The 16,885-nt window shown below is 43.9% G+C and overlaps 1 protein-coding gene across 1 annotated transcript in view; it reads left to right on the forward strand.

The window, feature by feature from the left end:
* LOC124788463 (facilitated trehalose transporter Tret1-like) overlaps positions 1-16,567 on the forward strand; it is a 73,548-nt gene extending 56,981 nt beyond the window's left edge. The window contains exon 5 of the mRNA XM_047255733.1: positions 12,599-16,567. Coding sequence (XP_047111689.1) covers positions 12,599-13,438 — 840 coding nt within the window. The 3' untranslated portion in view covers positions 13,439-16,567. The remainder of the gene's footprint in view (positions 1-12,598) is intronic.
* The last annotated feature ends 318 nt before the right edge of the window (positions 16,568-16,885 follow it).

Genomic DNA, 16,885 nt, shown 5'->3' on the forward strand with positions numbered 1-16,885 from the left:
TCGGGAACCAAGTCCATGCATCATGTCACACAGCTCGCAGTGACATGTGGGGTTTGAAGAACATCAGGATGAGTTTACGGTACTCCCCTGACCACCGTACTCCCCGTATTTAAACCCAATCGAGAAACTGTGGGACCAACTCGATCGGGCTGTACGCATTGCGGATCCTCAACTGAGAAACATAGCTCTGCTGGGCACAACACTGGGTTCGGCATGGCTTCACACCCCTGTCTGTACCTTCCAGAGCCTCATTCACTCTCTTCCTGCACGACCGCCCTAAAAATATTGTTATTCAGGCTTTCGACATTAGGACCAGCCTAGCGTGTGCCTAAACGAGCGCAGGAAACCTTCGACATCCACACTCAGGCTGGCCAGTTCACCGTACCAAAGTCGTTAGTCTGCTATGTGTATTTTATCCAGGTCTGGGTTGCCTCTCTGTGTAGCAAGTTAGCACATTGCGCTTTAAGCTGAGCGAACAGGTCAGTGAAAAATAATCCCCATGAAAAAAGTAAAACAGAACTTTACTCTGAATTTAAAAAAGAACAGTAACCAAAATAAAGGAACTTTCTTTGAATTCGCACTTGAGCAGTTATATCTGCTTGTGGGTATCGTGTTGCTCCATCCCCCACATTATAAAATGCTTAGATTCACCTAGGCATAGTGTCCACAGCTGTGCCAAATGCTGTTCCTTAAGTGTGTCCTACTCTTCGACGGCAACTGTCGTGAGGTCATCCAGTGTGTGTGTGGAGGGTTCCTGCGACGAGGCTCCTCAAGTTTCGGGTCGTCTCAGACATGCTCAGTCGGGTTCATCTCAGCAGAAGCCGCACGCAGATTTCTAAAAAATGGTTGCTGAACGGTCGTGTAAAATTTACATCTTCCTAGATTCCGAAATCCGCTGGTGAATGTGCGGACCAAACTTTATCAGAGAGATTCACTACCTTTGACAGCGTAACTCGGTACTTGAACACTTAATGACCCATACCCTTCAACATGATGTTACCCAATAACCATGTTGCCTGGTTACAAGACGCTCAAACGGTGCTGGCTAAATCCAACAAATGAACAAATGAACATAATGTTGGTGACACGAGTCGCGGCGTCACTGATCGCTTAAATGCCTTCGAACCCGACCACACGCAGTTCCTGTTAGGCAAAAGGCTTTTAGGATGGAGAAATAACATTACCTTGACACTCTGCGTCTGTTACAACTGCCAAAACATTCCTGAAGAGAGAGAAACCTTACAAAGTTCCAAAGTGAAACGCAGTAAGACTACATAGTAATTGTTATCGACCATCTCAGTAAAATTACGATGTCTCAAATCTGAACCGATATTGCGGAACAAATTATACGTAATGTTGAGCCAGGAGGGACTCGTGTGGTCTATCTCTCGGACTTCGACAGGTATGAGTGTATTTATAAATTCCGTCTCAAACCGCTAAGCGGTACTAACAATTTATTCTATACGCTAATAATTTAAACGTACCAATAATTTATGCAGCTGTGGGTTTACAACTTCCTACCTCCGTATTATACTTGTGTAGTGTACGATCACTCCTAGTTCACTCATAGAAATACGAAGATTTGCATAGTGGAACACCAGTGCAATACATAAATCAAACTTTGTGGAGATATCCATTAATTAACGGGTATTAAATGATTAAAATTTCATCCCATTCGAAAACGGCACGCACATCGACGTTAGTATGAGATATGAGGCCCATAGGCTATAATACATTCTTGGGTTCGTTACCACTTGGAAGTAAATAGCCTTGAAATGTCGTCTTCAGGATTTCTTTCCACGTGTGGAACAAGTGCTGTGTAACTCCATGAAGATTTTTTGATGGCGCCTGGCATGAAAATATTCCCAAAGCGTAACACACATGCTATCCTTATGGCAAATCAGCGGAGTGGACGGGGCCCTAGAGGTTCCGTACATTCCTCAACGCGTTTGTAGTGTGAACTGTAATCTGGGGAATTGCTTTATCTTGCTGAAATAAGCCATTTGGTACCCTTGGCATGAAGTGTATGACAGCAGCGTTTACCACTCTTAGCACATACTGGCGAGCATTCAGCCTACTTTAGACAATTACGAGAGCACAAACAGTCCTGTTGGCGTACCAACGTCTTTAATTTTTAAAATTAAAATTTAAAACAGTCTTGATCGCGGTGGAGGGTCGACGGAACTCATCTAGCAGTGTCCATCCACCACTCTGGAGCCTGAAGATGACTCATTCATAGAGTCGAAACCGGCCACTCACTCCAATAAATAATATTTTAACAAGATTGCGATCAAGACTGTTTTAAATTTTAATTTCAACAAATTTTAAGATCGCTGACTACGTTTTCAAAAATTTCAAAAATTTTATGTCTTTAATTGTGTCCCCCAAATGCCCAGTGTTTCTACGATTGTATAATTTGATGATTCCAAAAATTGCAGAGGTACGAGTCTCGTGTGACCATTGACAGTGTGGTCTTCAAACATGCTGGCGTCCTTCAGACTAGGACAAGCAGAGCCGTGACTTGTCATTCAACAACACATACTGCCACTCAGTGTTCCAGATGATCCTGATACCATGGAAGATTCTGTAGTTTATGATATTGTTTCACTGATAACCAAGAGATCTCAACCCAGAGTCCAGTAATCCGCTCTCGACGGTTTGTGTTGATAGTCGCTACAACCTCGGCCCGCATTTTAGCTGTTGTCATATATCTATTCATCACAGCCAGTTGAATAATCCTACAATCTTCTTGTGGTGTATCCGTGCCTCACCGCTGTCCCCAGTCCACCTCATCGCTAGTCGTTCTGCAGTCACTGCACTAACGCCAACTGTCTGTGTCATCTATTGGTATGATGCTCCCGTGTTCCTCATACCAATGATGCGACCTTTCCCAAAGTCTGAAAGATGATTATAAGCTGCACGTGCATGTCCTCCAGGCACGCCGTAATCTGATCTCCGTGTGAAAACTACCAGTAACATAAGATACACACAATACTCACTACTTACTGACACCACTCTTCGAGGAAAGGCTGTCTTCTGTACTGAAAATGATAGACTTTTAATTAAACTATTCCACAGGCATGGAAATGTGGAGTATCACTTTGGTAGCATACGGTCACCCTGTTGATGGTGTAAGACTTTCAACTTCCGCCAGTGAATATGAAACAATTTGTCTAGGACAATGGACAATATTTTCCTAGAAAAAAATTAAAAACAGTTGTAATTCCCATAATTCTGACTAATGCTTTGAAAAATTTCTCTTCGTCGTAAGACAAATGCTGTAACTGTATTCCCATCGCTTTTATTCCAGACTAGGAACCTCTTCACTCGTCAGGTAACTGTTTTGAAACTAACCGATGCTTTATAATGGGCCTCAATTATGTGGCAAGCCTTCATGTTGTTGCCTGGGACATATAGTCCTAAAAAATCAAAACCAGTCCCAATCATCGGCTGCGACCAATATTTTTGGGAGGTTTCCTTTGGTTCTACAGCAAATGCTGGAACTGCATGTCCCCTCCCAAATATTCCCAACTGCGAGCTCCTGTGCTACCCTACCACGCCACCTGGCTTTTGATTGAAAAGATTTCGGCTTTGTACTCAGTCACGTCTCGAACAGGCCCCACTGCCCTCCGTGGGAGAGACTGCAACTTTGTACATTATGAGTACCTTCATAAGAGACAGTATGATTTCCTAGGCGGATGTCAGTTAACTCATAAGAAGGAGTACATTGTTCGGAAAGAATTTTATAAATCTTACTTATGGCCGGCCTCTGTGGCCGAGTGCTTCTAGGCGCTTCAGTCCGGAACCGCGCTGCTGCAATGGTTGCAGGTTCGAATCCTGCCTCGGGCATGGATGTGTGTGATGTTCTTAGGTTAGTTACGTTTAAGTATTTCTAAGTCTAGGTGACTGATGACCTCAGATGTTAAGTCCCATAGTACTCAGAGCCATTTGAACCATTTGAATCTTACTTATGTTATTTAATTTGTGTGAAGCTGTTTTACTACACCCCACTAGCTCACGTACATTGTGCATGTACTGTTTTACCATTATCCTACATCCTACATTTTGGAGTGCTTAGAAAACCTGCCAGTGAGTTAAGATACAGTTCTGTTCCCGTGCACACAACAATCGAATGTTTTCTCACAACTCACTGATTGTGAACAACTGTATCGGCCTCTACAAAGAGACAGAGGGAATCACAATTACAAATTAACAAGCTGTGATGAACTAAGTATTATCGCCATTTGTTCAGTTTTATTTTTTCAGGAAATATGCCAACATTTGTGTAAGTATACCTATAAAAATGAAAATGTGCTTACCTTCAAGTAAATAAAGTAAATGAATAATTCTCGGGTCAGTCCAATTCTTATTTTCCTTCTGTTTACACATAATCAGTAAGTTAACATTAACCAACACTTTAAAGAAGAAGTAGCAAACTGACAACACAATCACGATTTGCATACATTAGAGCATTTACTTTGAGCCGAAAACTTTGAGCTCAAACCCAGCAGCCACAACCTGACTCCGGAATGGACATTAGAGTGTTTATTTGATCAGTCAAAAGGGGTATCGGGAAATGGAAAGTGTTGTTTCGTGAACATCTTGGCCGAACACTACAAAACTGATACTGCGGTATTTAAATGTCTGTTGAATATGTTAGCTGATTTTTTGCCTTGCGCACTTGATTTCGATATAGAAGAAAACGAATTCCAGAGACGAATGATGGTGTGAGTACACGCTAGGTGTTGCGCGTGTCCCACGTTACTGAAAGTTATCAGATGGAGATCGCAAACTTGCTTGCCTAGACGATGTGCACGTGCAGCTTATCTCTTTCTTCTATAGCACATTGATAAAAGTCAAAATTTTGGCATTGACGTGGGAGTCTCTTACTGATATATTTCACGGACATTTCGCTGCAGTGTAATAACTGCTGAACGAGCGGTAACAGTTTCTAGCGCAATCATGTGACGAACAGTGGGCAGGGGTCCTTCCAGAAGGAGAGTGCCACGAGAAGATAGTATGATTCTTCGGCTGGCTCTGATGAATAACCAGATTACAACAATTAAAACACCGGCCACAGGTCAGAGGCAGAGAGTCGTCAGGAACAGATTGCTGGAAGCTCAGTGTAGATCTCGAGTTGTCATGCGACGATTGCTATCCATATCGTACTGCACACTATTGATACTTGCATGGCGTACAGCCAGAGTCAACTGGGAAGTTGGATGGCGTTCTGTGGTGTTTAGCAATGAGTCTCGCCTGTGTTTATGGTAGTCTGATCGACAACCTGGTGCATGGACAGGAACTGTCAATGACATGCCTCGCTCAGGCCGCCCAAGGACTACTACTGAAGTTTTTATTAAAAATGAAACTCCTCCTGCTGTACTTAATACCCCATCTCGAGACCCCCAATTCCGGGAATCAGGATGTCGTGAGCCATTGGATATGACAGAAAAAAATTATTGAAAGAAGGCTGAATGCTCGCCAGTATGTTACAAGAATGGTAAAACCTGTTGTCGTACCCTCAAGACCAGGGTACCTAATGACATATTTCAGTAGATTAACGGAAGATCCCACAATGCAGTTCCCGTGACGAACACCTCAGAGAATGTACTAATCATTGACTGGCAGGGCCAGTTCCGTTATTGTAACGCTTAGAGAATGTCTCGGATGCTATGGACAGACGTATACTTTATTCCAGCCATGAGCTCAGTCTGATAAACTAACGAAGGGCGTGTCTCAGATATGGCAAGAAAATCCTCAAGATAACATTCGGAATTGCTTCTGTGCCACAACGAATAGAAGAGGTATTCATGCTGGTTGAGGCGACAGTTCATACTGGTGTTGATGATGGACATCACTTCCGAATAGTATGAAATTATAATTATTCAGCACAAATTAAATGAGAACATCCTCACAAACTTTGATAAATATCGGACAGCTACTTCACATTTTCATTTCCATCAGTGTAGATTTATGGTAAATCAAAATTGGGACGCTCTATATAGTGCATCTATGTGTTTGAAAATGCTATCACGAAACGACCAAAGGCTGCTGTAACGTCTGTTTATTTAACGACTGTCAGTTTCGGTCGAGCGACCATGTTACAGTCACGAATACAATTACATCAATTTACAAAAAGGTTTCTTAACTTCAAGTACGTAATTAACCTCAATTGTAGCATCTGTCACACCAAAAGGTTTCGAAACTGGATTCATAAAAAGTATAAAAAGTTAAGATTGTGGTTTCAATGCTCTGGATGTTTTACATAGCATACAGAATGTTCATACAAACGTGTAAAATCGTCAGAAATGTCGTTGTTTGAGATGGTGTTCAACTCGCCGGTCTTGGATACTAACAAACCATCAGAGACCCATACTGCACTTTGTCGTTTTGTGGTAGGTTCGTATTGATAACACCAGTTCTTATCACCCGAGATGGTTTCTTCCAGAAAGGAAATATCTGCGTTTTTCATTTGCATCAAGTCGCGGCAAGCTCCTACGTATCGCTGTTTTTGTTCCGAAATCAAGATGTGCGGGACAAACCTTGCACACTTGCCTGTTCTACAAAACATTGTGGAGGAAGTCTTGAACGTCTGATGTTTCTCCACTGCGAATTGTGACACAACGGCTTCACGTCCACTGTTTAAAATTTCCTGCTCACAACTACCTAGTCGAATGCACATCCGTTGCTTACACATGTTATTTCAAGCTTCATACCGTAGTTATTCCGCTGACGTCACCTACACGCAATACACTGTTGGGCGGGTGGTGTATACATGCATGCATTTACTTATATACAATTAACAGACGCTGCACTTAATAATATTTATGACCACTAGAGAGGCAGCTCTGGTAATGCTTTTGCTAATGGAAAGAAGGCTGAAAAAAAAAATCAAGATACTGTCATAGGGTCTGTCTATCTAGAAAAAGCATTCGACAGTGTGAAATGTTGCAAGACGTTCGAAATTATGAGAAAAATACGAGTAAGCTATAGGGGAAAACCTGTAATACACAACGTGTACAAGAACTAAGAGGGAACTATAAGACTGGAAGTACGAAATACTCTTATTAGAAAGGGTGTAAGACAGGGATGCAGCCTTTCGCCCCTAGTGTTCGATCTATACATCGAAGAAGCAGTGACGGAAATGTGTGTGTGTGTGTGTGTGTGTGTGTGTGTGTGTGCGCGTGAATTATAAGGGACCAAACTGCTGAGGTCATCGCTCCCTAGACTTACGCACAACTTAAACTACACTACTGGCCATTAAAATTGCTAAACCACGAAGATGACGTACTACAGACGCGAAATTTAACAGACAGGAAGAAGATGCTGTGATATGCAAATGATTAGCTTTTAAGAGCATCGGTAAGCTCAGGGGAGTAATACGGAACGCCGTGCTGGATCCCAACGGCCTCGTATCACTAGCAGTCGAGATGACAGGCATCTTATCCGCGTGGCTGTAACGGATCATGCAGCCACGTCTCCATCCCTGAGTCAACAGATGGGGACGTTTGCAAGACAACAACCATCTGCACGAACAGTTCGACGACGTTTGCAGCAGCATGGACTATCAGCTCGGAGACCATGGCAGCGGTTACCCTTGACGCTGCATCACAGACAGGAGCGCTTGCGATGGTGTACGCAAGGACGAACCTGGGTGCACGAATGGCACAACGTCATTTTTTCGGATGAATCCTGGTTCTGTTTACAGCATCATGATGGTCGTATCCATGTTTGGCGACATCGCGGTGAACGCACTTTGGAAACGTGTATTGTCATCGCCATACTGGCGAACCACCGGGCGTGATAGTATGGGGTGCACTTTGAACAATGCACGTTACATTTCAGATGTGTTACGACCCGTGGCTCTACCCTTCATTCGATCCCTGCGAAATCCTACATTTCAGCAGCATAATGCACGACCGCATGTTGCAGTTCCTGTATGGGCCTTTCTGGACACAGAAAATGTTCGACTGCTGTCCTGGCCAGCACATTCTCCAGATCTCTCACCAATTGAAAACGTCTCGTCAATGGCGGCCGAGCAACTGGTTCGTCACAATACGCCAGTCCCTACTCTTGATGAACTGTGGTATCGTGTTGAAGCTGCATAGGCAGCTGTACCTGTACACGCCATCCAAGCTCTGTTTGACTCAATGCCCAGGCGTATCAAGGCTTTTATTAGGGCCGGAGTTGGTTGTTCTGGGTACTGATTTCTCAGGATCTATGCACCCAAATTGCGTGAAAATATAATCACATGTCAGTTCTAGTATAATATATTTATCCAATGAATACCCGTTTATCATCTGCGTTTCTTCTTGGTGTAGCAATTTTAATTGCCAGTAGTGTAACTTATGCTACGAGCGACACACACACGATGCCCGAGGGAGGACTCGAACCTCTGGTGGGAGGGTCCGCGCAGTCTTTGACATGATGCTCCAAACAACGCGGCCACTCCGCGTGGCAATGACGGAAATAAAAGAAAGTTTCAAAAGTGAGATTAAAATTCAGGGTCAAATCATCTCAAGATAAGATTCACAGATGACAATGCTATCCTCAGTGATAGGGAAGAACTACACGATCAGTTGAATGGATTGAACAGTATGATGAGTACGAAATATGGATTGAGAGTACACAGGAAAAAACCAAAAGTAATTAGAATTAACGGAAATGAGAATAGCGAGAAATTCAACATCAAAATTGGTGGTCAAGAAGTAGACGAAGTTAAGGAATTCTTCTATGTAGGCAGCAAAATAATCCGTGACGGACGAAGCAAGGAGGACATAAAAAGTAGACTTTCACGGGCAAAGAGGGAATTCCTGGCCAAGGGAAGTATACTGGTATCAAACATAAGTCTTAATTTGAGGAAGAAATATCTGAGAATAACGTTTCGAGCACAGAATTGTATTGTAGTGATCATGGACAGAAGAAAAGTTGGACACAGGGGAAACGAAGCGTTTGAGATGTGGTGCAGCAGAAGAATGTTGAAAACGAAGTGGGCGAAGGAGGAGGTTCTCCGCAGAATCTGAGAACAGAGGAAAATGTGGAGAACACTGACAAAAGAAGGGTTAGGATGATGGGATCTCTCTGCCTCGTTATGACTGGGTGTTGTGTGATGTCCTTCGGTTAGTTAGGTTTAAGTAGTTCTAAGTTCTAGGGGACTGATGACCATAGATGTTAAGTCCCATAGTGCTCAGAGCCATTTGAACCATTATTTTGATGATGGGACATGTGTTAAGGCATCAGGGAATAACATCCATGGTAGTAGATGGAACTATAGAGTGTAAACACGGTGGGTGAAGACAGAGACTGGAATACATCCAGGAAATAATTGAGGATCTAGGCTGCAAGTGCTACTCTAAGTTGAAAAGGTTGGCACAGAAAAAAAGGACGTGACACCAAGGAAGCTTCCATTAATTTGACGACAAAACAGTATGAAGATGGTCGCTCGACTGCAGCTTGTTGTCGCCAAATAAATACACATTAAAGCAGCTTTTGGTGGTTTCCTGATGCCGTTCTTTGAAGGGGCGGGGGGTTTTAGCGTTCACGAAAACCACACACTGTTTAATACACACCACATCCATGCCAAGATAGTGCAATGAAATTTTGTATCATGTTTTACACGAAATCAACACATTTATCGTTAAGATACTTGGGTTAAATATGTATTCCTTTTTGTACAATTTAAAAGTGATATTTTCAAAAACAAATATATGTATGTTTTTCTCAGAAAGTACTCAAGATATTTCAACAATATGTTCTCTGTTTAGTCTCTTTGTCCCTTTGCACTTAGTAAGCTTCTCTCATGAAGTTTTTTTAATATATCGAATAGGGCAATTTTAATATGTTTTAACTATACTTCTGAAAGTATAATATAAAATTCATGCAAAGTTCTATCCACTTTGCCTCATATCTCAACTTATACTCAGAATTTCAAATTTTGGTCTTGAGATAATATGTATTGGATATATAGAAATAAGTGTATAAAATTGCGTAATTCTAGTCTTCACAGATTCTGAGAAAAAAGTACATAAACTTTTATTATGCCACCTTTTCATAAGACCCAAGATTTGTATTCAGGTTCCTCTTTCATTTAAGGCTTCTCTTCTGGTTTCTTGTTTTCTGCCTTCTTTCCTTTACCAGGTCTTCAACGAACTTTTCACCTGGAGAGAGGCGCTGTAAATGTATTTTTCTCAAGATCTCTTGAGTGAAATTTCATATGTTAAAGCCCATTCTCTCTAATATCTCCGTCCTCCTTACGTTCCCGTCATTAAATAGAAGAACCGCTTCATTGGTTGCACAACGGACAACTGTAGTAGATAAAAACGTGGTATTAAAAGGCGTCGTTTCAATGTGAGTGAATTTAGAGTGTCATTTGGATTTTATGTTTTGTCAAGAACGTACGATTTTAGAAGGTCAGGATCGGTCAGAAACCTGTAAGTAGGCTTGACAACATCCAGGATACAATTTGGAAGCCTTTCCTTGTGAATGTAGTGGTTATTATCCCCTCTAAACCAGTAGATATTTACATCAGCTAATGTGGAATACATGATGAATGGGACGTTCGTCTGTTGACACCATGTGGAAATTTATTACCCCTACTGCACTTTTCATGTCACCTACTCTAGATAGGTTCTGTCTGACAGCATAGCCATGATAGTCTCGAAGAATGTCTCTCATTTTCTTTTTGAGTCTGTTGTGTCCACTCAGTGCCCTTGCCATCTTCCAATGTTTTGCCGTTTCCTCAATATAGAGCCCGTTCTCTTCTGGACGTGACCAATGCATCCCGTGCAAATTTGCTTGAAAGAAATTTAAGGGACCGTTGTTCACCCAGCTAGTATTGAAGTGTTGCTTTAAAAAGTGGGCATGGCAGAAAGGTCGCGTCACACATTTAATTATCTTTCAGGCAGTTCAGATATGATTTCATTTATTTTCCTTTCACATCTGTATCTCGACTGTTTTGATGCGCCCCGCCACGAACTCACGAACTCCTCACCTGAGTCAACCTCTTCATCTCAGAGTAGTACTTGCAACCTATGTCCTCAATTATTTGCTGGATGCATCCCAATCTCTGTTTTCCTCTACAGTTTGTACCGTCTACAATTCCCTCTAGTACCGAGCGAGGTGGCGCAGTGGTTGGCACACTGGACTCGCATTCGGGAGGACGACGGTTCAATCCCGCGTCCGACCATCCTGATTTAGGTTTTCCGTGATTTCCCTAAATCGCTCCAGGCAAATGCCGGGATGGTTCCTTTGAAAGGGCACGGCCGAGTTCATTCCCCGTCGTTCCCTAATCCGATGAGACCGATGACCTCGCTGTCTGGTCTCCTCCCCCAAACAATCCAATCCAATCCAGCTCCCTCTAGTAGCATAGAATTTATTCCGTGATGCCTTAACAGATGTCCTGCCATCCTGTCCCTTCTTCTTGTCAGTGTTTTCTATATATTCCTTTCCTCATCGATGCTGTGGAGAACTTCCTCGTTCGTCATCTTATCAGTCCACCATTCTTCTGTAGTACCACATCTCAAATGCTTCGATTTTCTTCTATTTCGGTTTTCCCACAGTCCGTGCTTCACTATCATACAAAGTTGTGCTCAATATGTACATTCTCAGAAAATTCTTCCTCAAATTAAGGCATATTTTTGATACTAGTAGACCAGGAAAAGCCTTTTTGCCAGTGCTAGTCTCCTTTTTATGTCCTCCTTGCTCCACCCATCATGAGTTACTTTGCTGCCTAGGTTGCATAATTCCTCAACTTCATCTACTTCGTGATCACCGAAACCTCTGTTAAGTTTGTGGCTGTTCTCATTTATGCTACTTCGCATTACTGTCGCCTTTCTTCGATTTACTGTCAAACTGTATTCTGTACTCATTAGACCGTTCATTTCACTCAACAGATCCTGTTATTTTTCTTCACTTTCGCTGATGATAGCAGTGTCATCAGAAAATCTTGTCGTTTCTATCTTTTAACCTTGAATTTTAATTCCATTCTTGAATCTTTATTTTATCTCCATCATTGTTTCAGATCGATTATTAGGGGCAAAAGGTTACGTCCCTCTCTTGCACGCTTTTATAAATCAGAGCACTTCTTTCTTCTTTTCCGCTGTTCTTGTTCCCTCTTGTTCGCTGTTGTACATTACCTGTCTTTCCCTATAGCTTACTCCTATTTTTCTCAGTATTTCGGAAGTCTTGCACCGTGTTACATCGTCTTGATTTTTCTTTTGTATTGCTGCCATTATCAACCGCAACGTCAGACTATCCTGTGTGGTGCCTTTACTTTCCTAAAGGTAAACTGATCTACTAATAAAAAAATTTGTATTTAGTCATGACTGTCTTAAAGAGGGCGACTAAATGCAAGTTTTTCTTTGAAATTCATTTGACTTCATTTCAGTAGCCAAGCTATAGTCGTATGATTATATCCTGAATTAGACACAGGACTGGGAAATAACGGTTTGCTGCATTTTATTTTGGATGTATGTGTACGTAGCTTGTAACCGTGAAAACAGCACTCAATAGCACTGTCTGTTAAATTAAAAATTGACACTTTTGGCGAGTTGGATGAAGGTCTGCTCTTAAGTAGTGTCAACAGGAAAGTGGTGTGCAGGTGGAGGGGGAGCTGCAGGAGATGGTGTCTCGCATGCATGCCGAGCAGGCGTCGGTGGCGGCGGCGGCGCGCTCGGGCAAGGCGCGGCCGTCGCTGCTGCAGACGTTCCTGCAGCCGCGCGTCTACCGGCCGGTGCTGATCGTCAACCTGGTGAACATGACGCAGATCTTCTCGGGCACGTTCATGCTCATCTTCTACTCGGTGGACCTGATCCGCGAGGCGGACGAGGCGGGCGAGGTGGGCGTGGGCGGCGAGTTCGGGGCGGCGGTGCTGACGGCGGCCGTGCGGCTGGCCGTGGCGGTGCTGGCGTGCGCGCTGCTGCTGTGGCTGGGCCGCCGGCCCATGGCCGTGGGCGCGGGCGCCGCCACCGCCGCCGCCGCCTGCGCCGTGGCCGCCGTGTGCCGGCTGCGCGAGGCGCGGCCCCCGGGCCGGCCCGCCGCCCCCGGCGAAGCGCCCGCGCTCGTCGCCTGCCTGCTGCTCTACATCGCCGCCAACACCGCCGGCTTCTTCGTGCTGCCCATCGTCGCCACGGGCGAGCTGCTGCCGGCGCGCGTGCGCGGCATCGCCGGCGGCTACATCTACTTCTTCTTCAACCTGGTGCTCTTCGCCGTCGCCAAGCTCTTCCCGGTGGCCGTGCGCGCCGTCGGCGTCTCCGGCGTCTTCTGGGCCTTCGGCGCCTTCTCGCTGCTGGGCACCGTCCTCATGTACCTCGCCGTGCCAGAGACCAAGGGCCGCACGCTCAACGAAGTCGAGGACTACTTCGACGGCGAGAACGCGCTCTGGGTGACCAGGAGGAAGGGCAGCGAGTTCTCCAATCGCCGGGCCGCCTACAAAGCTTGAGGGCTTACGAAAACTGTGCGGTGAAGCAACGGAGTTAGCAGCCACGTGCAGGGATCGCCGTGGAGCAGCACAGAGCTAAGAGAAATCCAGTGGAGAAACATTCCGAGTGACAAAATTGTCGAGGCCTTCGAGACCAGTTGTTGACTTACTGCGTTTCGCCTTCCACGTCGTGATTCCTGGCCGACGTTTCTTCTACGACTTTCCTGACTGGGCGTTCGATCCCAGTCCACTGCACGCAATGGAAGGTGAACCTTTGACAGTGCCAGCCACTCGTGCCGGGGGAAGCCAGAAAAATCTATTGATCCGATGGAACTGCATTTTTCTGGCGATATACGATTCTCAACTCTATCTTCGCTGAGGATGGAATCTGAAGTAATGAATTAAAATTCGTGCCAACGCCGGCCGGACCTTGATCCCAGATTTCCTGCTTACTACACAGATGTACTAACCAATTACACAAGCCTGCCATTTTGCGTACCACAGCTCCACAGACAACCATAGTCCACTGGCCGAAGTAAGGCTGTGAGGACGGGGCGTGAGTCGTGCTTGGGTAGCTCAGTTGATAGAGCACTTGCCCGCGAAGGGCAAAGTTCGAGTCTCCGTCCGTTACACAGTTTTAATCTGCCAGGAAGTTTCATATCAGCGCACACTCCGATGCAGAGTGAAAATCTCTTTCTGGAATCATAGTCAAATTCCCTCCATAACACAAGGAGGCTTCAGCACATTTTCCCCTTCATAAATCGCCAGTATTGCCGAGGTTCAGCGATACTGAAATAGCACTTTTATGTCTGCCTGGAGCGGCAATTGGAATTGATAGCAGGACGAGACCGGGGTGTGACGCAAGATCTGATGGCCGAGGAAAGATTAGTCTCAAAGTAAGGTTCCAGCGATCAGGAGGATTACATATCTTTATTCTCCACACTGAAGCACGCACCGTCTATTGATGTCATAGCAAGTAGCTACGTGATTAAGTTCACAATACAATTCACAAATCCACAGTGCAATCCAAATCGTAACTAAGTTCTAAGCCCAAGGTTGTCATATAAGGTCTATACAATAACACTTCGATATTAACACAGCTAGCGAGCAAGAGCGAGTGGCCGTGGCATCAGGTCTGTGCTCCCGTTATATCTTGTGGCCATAGAGGGAGCTGCAGGCAACAACTATTGAATGGCGCGACGTCTTGAGCCGGAGATGATGCCATGAACCTCTGGCGGCCGCGATGTGAAGCTAAGGCCGACCACCGCGCACGTGCAGCCGGGCTGAGCGACGGCAGGGCGCACGTGATTCGGTTAGGTCCGCGGACATAGCAAGCACCCCAGCTTTCTACGTAATGAGGAAATCATGCCTATAACTCAGGTGTAGGTGATCGAATGGAATTGCATTTCCCTGGAATCGGACGCGTCTCAGCTGTACCTTCGTTAAGGACAGAAGAGCTTAATTGGTTTGTCTTAGGGAGAGCATTCGACTAGGGCGTCCGAGCAGCTGTACGAGCTACAGTGCCACAGTGGTGTAGTCGTTAGCACATCTGTCCAGGAAGCAGGAGACCCGGCTTCAACTTCCGGTCTTAGCAAGAAATTTAATTCATTACTTCAGCTTCTTTCCTTATTTCGGTAAAACTTTTAAACAAAAATCGGCCAAAGATCCCGACGCAAGAGCCAACTGGCCATTGTTCCGAGTGAGATCAGCAGATAGCTCTAGTTCCAGTAACAGAGTCGCACGTAAGAAGCCAAAGAGCAGCCCAAGAGTAGAGTCAATGTCAAGGATCCGATATCCTGGTGTAGCGACAATTTACCATGACATTCATAACAATGCACAACTAGCTGTTGCCTGTGTGGCCAGTCCGTATATCTGCAGAGCAGCTGCCAGACTTATAGCCCACTGCCGCCGCAGAAGGCCTTGCGTCTCACGCTGGTAGTGCCCTCGGTGGTGTGACAATAGCTATAGATCTCATATCGCTGACTGATGCGAGTGCCAGGCGGCCATTCCCTCCCTACCTCAGACTTACCTGCAGAGTATCCACGCTGCCTCGTATTACAATTTCCCTTCGGCACCTACTACAGTACTACTCCACCACTTACAATAATCTTGAATCACGCGTTTGGCACCACCACCATTCTCCAATCAATACCAAGTAACCTGATGGCCAGGAGACGAGTTAAACGGCAGAGGAAACATTGTACAAAGACTGAATCACTAGATACCTGGAAAAGTTATTACAGTGCAAGCAACAGTTCCATAGAACCTTAGTACAAACTAGTAGGTTCGTTACTCAGTATTATATTTCTTTCGTTCCTGAAGAATAATTTTTGAGTGATTTGTCAAACTGCCTTGAACATGTAGGGTTCTCACTGAAGAGAGACTGAGCTTTTTAAGGTGTAAGTGATTTGTGAAACTCAGTTATTTTGTAGACTGTGATCTGTGTCATCTAGCACTGTTACAATACACTTGTATTTTTGGAACACTTACATGACAAAGATTTAGTGAACGGTGCCTTATGGATTGTGGACCATTTTAATACCAGAATTATAAGTTTTGTCTAATAGAATTTTTACTGTAAAATACATATTTTATTTGCGGCCAGTACTGAACCATAGGAAGAAAATGGAAGGAAAATGTACTTATTTCTGTCTCTCTTATGGTGTTTCCTTGAATGTACTTATCGTTTTTTCGTGCAGCACTGTTGCTCATTTACCTATTATTAGCAAACGTAACATTTATTTGTTTTAAGTTAATACTGAAGGGACTTTATATGTTATTTTCGTTTCAGTGTCAGAGTGTATGTGTTACGAATCACAACATTTGTCTGAGACAGAGTACGCCCTCCATATACGATATGTATCAGTCATGATAATATAAACATTCATTAATTTGAGTATATATGTAATAGATATAAATGTGCATGATCCTGTTATTTTACCAATAGTCTATTTACTTTACACATGCTGTGCTATTTTTTGGACTACTTGTGATCCCTATTATGCCATGTGTGCTCTCTCATACATTATATGTTATGATGAGGATAAATTTTTTGTAACAATGAAACAGTTGCAACATTTTTTTCGTTTCTGATATGTAACAATATTTATGTCTGTATAATTAACTCATGCACACAAAGGACCATCTCTTATGTCTCATTCATGCATTTAATACCAGATTTTTTGGGGAACTTACTGCTGTGACAATTTATTTATTTACAGCAGTTTACTTATTCAGCATATGGAACAAATGTTATTTCAAGACACATAAAGAAAAAACACATAAAATAAAAATTTTGTTTGTTAAGAGTAGTAGCAGTTATCAACCCTAGTCACATGTCTGTTGAAACAAAGAACTCCATTGGATCATCATAATAGCTCTCAACTCACATTTCTCGACAACGTGACCAATGCATTGTCTACTCCAGAAAGCACAACATGATCCTGTAGTAAATAAAATCCACATGTA

This window comes from Schistocerca piceifrons, chromosome 3, assembly GCF_021461385.2.
Source record: "Schistocerca piceifrons isolate TAMUIC-IGC-003096 chromosome 3, iqSchPice1.1, whole genome shotgun sequence".
Lineage (NCBI taxonomy): Eukaryota > Metazoa > Arthropoda > Insecta > Orthoptera > Acrididae > Schistocerca > Schistocerca piceifrons.